This window comes from Neolamprologus brichardi, chromosome 13, assembly GCF_056152115.1.
Source record: "Neolamprologus brichardi isolate AB-2024 chromosome 13, ASM5615211v1, whole genome shotgun sequence".
NCBI classification, from domain to species: Eukaryota; Metazoa; Chordata; class Actinopteri; order Cichliformes; family Cichlidae; genus Neolamprologus; species Neolamprologus brichardi.
In genome coordinates, this window is record NC_142116.1 from 31,963,738 (window position 1) to 31,966,940 (window position 3,203).

Consider the following 3,203-nt stretch of genomic DNA (forward strand, 5'->3'; position numbering starts at 1 on the left):
ATAGCTCACCCACTGGGGATCATCTATTAACCCCACAGGTAGTGTGGTAGTGGTAGAGTTTCGCACCCGGGTCCCCCGATCCCATCGCCGTCTTTTGCATGTGTGCCCTTCTTTTCCTGTCCTTTTTTTTTCTGTCTTGTGTCACAATTCCTCTGTGACCGTTGCATGCACGTTCGCCGCGATTGCGATGACGCGCAGTTGGTTCTGATCGCACTTTGTCCGTGTTTTTGTGCTTTTGTTACAGGCGAGTAGGGGCCAGAGCGCCGATCTGATCTTGGTAGACGAGGTGGGATTTGTCAGCTCCAAAGTGCTACTAGCCGTTCTCCCCAATATAGCGTTCAGGGGAAGCAAACAAGTGCACATCACCAGTCACGTCAATAACACCATAGACAACCATCTGAAGCAACCGATGAACATAATTGTGCCTAGGGGCTTCGAGAGCGAGGTGACGGGTAGCAGCAGCACGTCCTCTTCGGACACCAAGTGCGACACAACTACTCCGTTCGAGGCTTGTGTCATAAACAAGTTCCTATCCAGCAACTGCGTAGAGTTGGAACGCATGGTCCAGAGTAGCGTGGCCAGGGCCTACATATGCATGGACCCGATGTTCGGCGGAGGCTCCAAGTCCTGCACCAGAGTGTGCTGCGCCGTGGAGCTAAGCGGTGGACAATTGGTGGTGAGTGCGGTCGTCTGCCGACAAGCCCGACACAAGCAATTCGTCAAACTCGTAGTCGTAATCCACCGCAGCCCGTTGTCGTTGCGAGTTTCCCTGTGTGTCTCCAGGCAAGTCGTCCGCGTGGAGGTCTAGCAGTGTATAAATGTAAGCGGTCACCCTGGACTCTGATTGTAACGTCAACGAGGTTTCAGTGTCCGCAGTAGAGCATGACACCATGTCCATCACCTGAGCCCACGTTCCGCACGTACACTCTAAACCTGCCAATCTCATCATCCACCCCGTGATGGCGGTGGAAATGATTACGTGTAGATCGCATCGCCCCCACTCACCCTGACTTTGTAACACAGCCATGTATCTCAGAGCACCACCGCGGATGCCTTCCACGGACGCGAAAGACGCCAACGTCATAGTGTCGTAACTGAGAAAATTACATTGGGCTATACAAACGTGTATGAACCGCTTAGGCACGCTGTTGCCCAACGCCAGGGTTATAACGTCCGACAGTGTACAAGGCACGGTGGGCCTGACGAGCTCGGCGGCGTGGTGGTGCTGCGCCTTGTACGTAGATGCCAATTTGTCGATCACTAGGATCCTGGCGGGGGAGTACGAGACCAGTTGAGAATACATGGTCTTCAGTTGTCCCAGGTCCATGTTAGAGTAGAACGTTATGTTGCGGCGGTAGGCGGTGAACACGATCATGAATTCGTAGTGCAATATCACATAGTCCCACGGAGCGGCGAGCAACTGGCGGATGTCTCTTCTGCACATCTCACACGTATCGCAAAACATTGTGTCCGCAATCTATGATGTGTGTCGCTGTCCTTTTTGCCCTTACAGGTGGTGGGCTTAGAGGAGTTGGAAATAGCGGACCTGGATCAAGTGACTCGCGTGTACTCGGCTCTGCTGTGTGCTCACGTCAGGCTATTGAAGGTGCTCATGCCCAGAGTCATGTGGAAGGAAGTTCCTGTGGTTATAGTATTCGAACAAAACACGTACGTCAACGCACTCGTGGACGTGAAAAACCTGATGGAACAATCGCTGTTGGGTTCGGGGTCTTTGATCAAATTCTACAACAAATGGTCTCACGTCAACAACAAATACATGCTCGGGAAACATGTCAGCGCCAAGACCAAACTCGACATGGTGCTCAGCGCGGTCTCCGGCATATGCAAGGGTGCGCTTTGTTACTGCGACACAGTGATGTCTCTAGGCTGGGCCGTGCTTTCCGAGGCCACGAAGAAGACCCACGCTGTAGAAATGACTATGGGCTACACCAAGGGTGCGGGTTCCAGCAACCGAATGGGTTCAACTATGAACGTGGGCATGTACAAGCAATCTTGCAGGCGTGGCAATCTCCCCACAGCTATCACCGCGAGCGTGCTGGAGTCGCACGATGTGATATCGTTACCGGATCACAGGTTGACAGACAAAATGCACGCGGCGCAGGGCAAGTTGCTACTGGGTAAACTGAGAGAGGAAATGTCCATGGTCACCATAACAACGTCACAGAAGGGCTTGGATGTCGTGAGCACGGGCGGCAAAAGGTCCGTGGCCGGTCAGTACACGAGAGACGACATGATTTCAGCTTTCCTTTTGTTGTGTCACACCAGAGAAGAGTTACAACAAGCGGGGGAAATGGTCCGGGTGCAGGGCGAAGTGTATTACAGGTGAACGATAGACTATGTGAACCTTTTGTTGTTGCACAGTATAGAAACTACACTGCCTAATTCATATGTGACATCCAAATAAACGCTCGTTGAGCACATCGGTCGGTCTTGTTGTGTGGTTTTTGCTTGTGTGTCTGACTGTAGGTCGGGGAGCCAACCTACCTAGTTCGGGGTCGGGGGGAAGTGTTTTATTAAGAGTCTTATAGTCTGAATGGCACAGACATTAATGGGAGCCACAAGTATCACACGTTAATAATAACCACAAGTGTGCTCGGTGAATCGACAGCTAACGATATGACAACGTTACGCCTTTCGTGCTCTTGGATGTTGCTGTGTGCCTTGTCCCTAGCTAAGGCTCTCAACACAACAGGTATGTAGTCACTTGCAACGTTTAGGTGCAATGGCCTGTATTCCACACTCTTGCCCTTGCTTTGCTTGAACACTGTCCATTGTACGCCCAAAGTAAGGTTGTCACTTTTTGATCGTACCCCTCTGTGTGACTACTCGAATGTGTTTTCTTGCCATTAGATCCCAAACACGTAAGCGCGACGAGCGGACAAGATGTCGCTCTTCACTGTGAGAGTCTGAGGCGTACCAACAACAACCTGGTCGCATTGTGGACAAAGGAAGGATACACCGATGACAGTTATGTGTTTTTCGTTTGGAATAAGGGTTCTCAGGAGACCGAGCAACACGCAGACTTCCACGGCAGAGTGCGGCTGATCGACCCATCTATGGACAACGGAAACGTTTCTGTGATTGTAAGGAACGTCAGTGTGGCTGACACAGGGTTGTACGCGTGTATGGTTTGGACAGGTAAAACCAGAGACCGCACAGAGTTCGAATGCCTTGTCGCCCTC

The 3,203-nt window shown here is 51.6% G+C and overlaps 1 protein-coding gene across 1 annotated transcript; it reads left to right on the forward strand.

Moving 5' to 3' along the window:
* Positions 1-394: 394 nt before the first annotated feature.
* LOC148100076 (uncharacterized) lies at positions 395-2,347 on the forward strand. Its single transcript, XM_087849829.1, has 2 exons — positions 395-676; positions 1,514-2,347. Exons 1-2 carry the CDS (start codon positions 410-412, stop codon positions 2,345-2,347), a joined length of 1,101 nt encoding a protein of 366 aa, XP_087705955.1. The 5' UTR covers positions 395-409.
* Positions 2,348-3,203: the final 856 nt, after the last annotated feature.

Coding starts and splice junctions, on each gene's coding strand:
- LOC148100076 (XM_087849829.1), top strand. CDS start 410: ATGAACATAATTGTGCCTAGGGGCTTCGAGAGCGAGGTGACGGGTAGC. Junction 677..1,513: donor TAAGCGGTGGACAATTGGTG/GTGAGTGCGGTC, acceptor TTGCCCTTACAG/GTGGTGGGCTTAGAGGAGTT.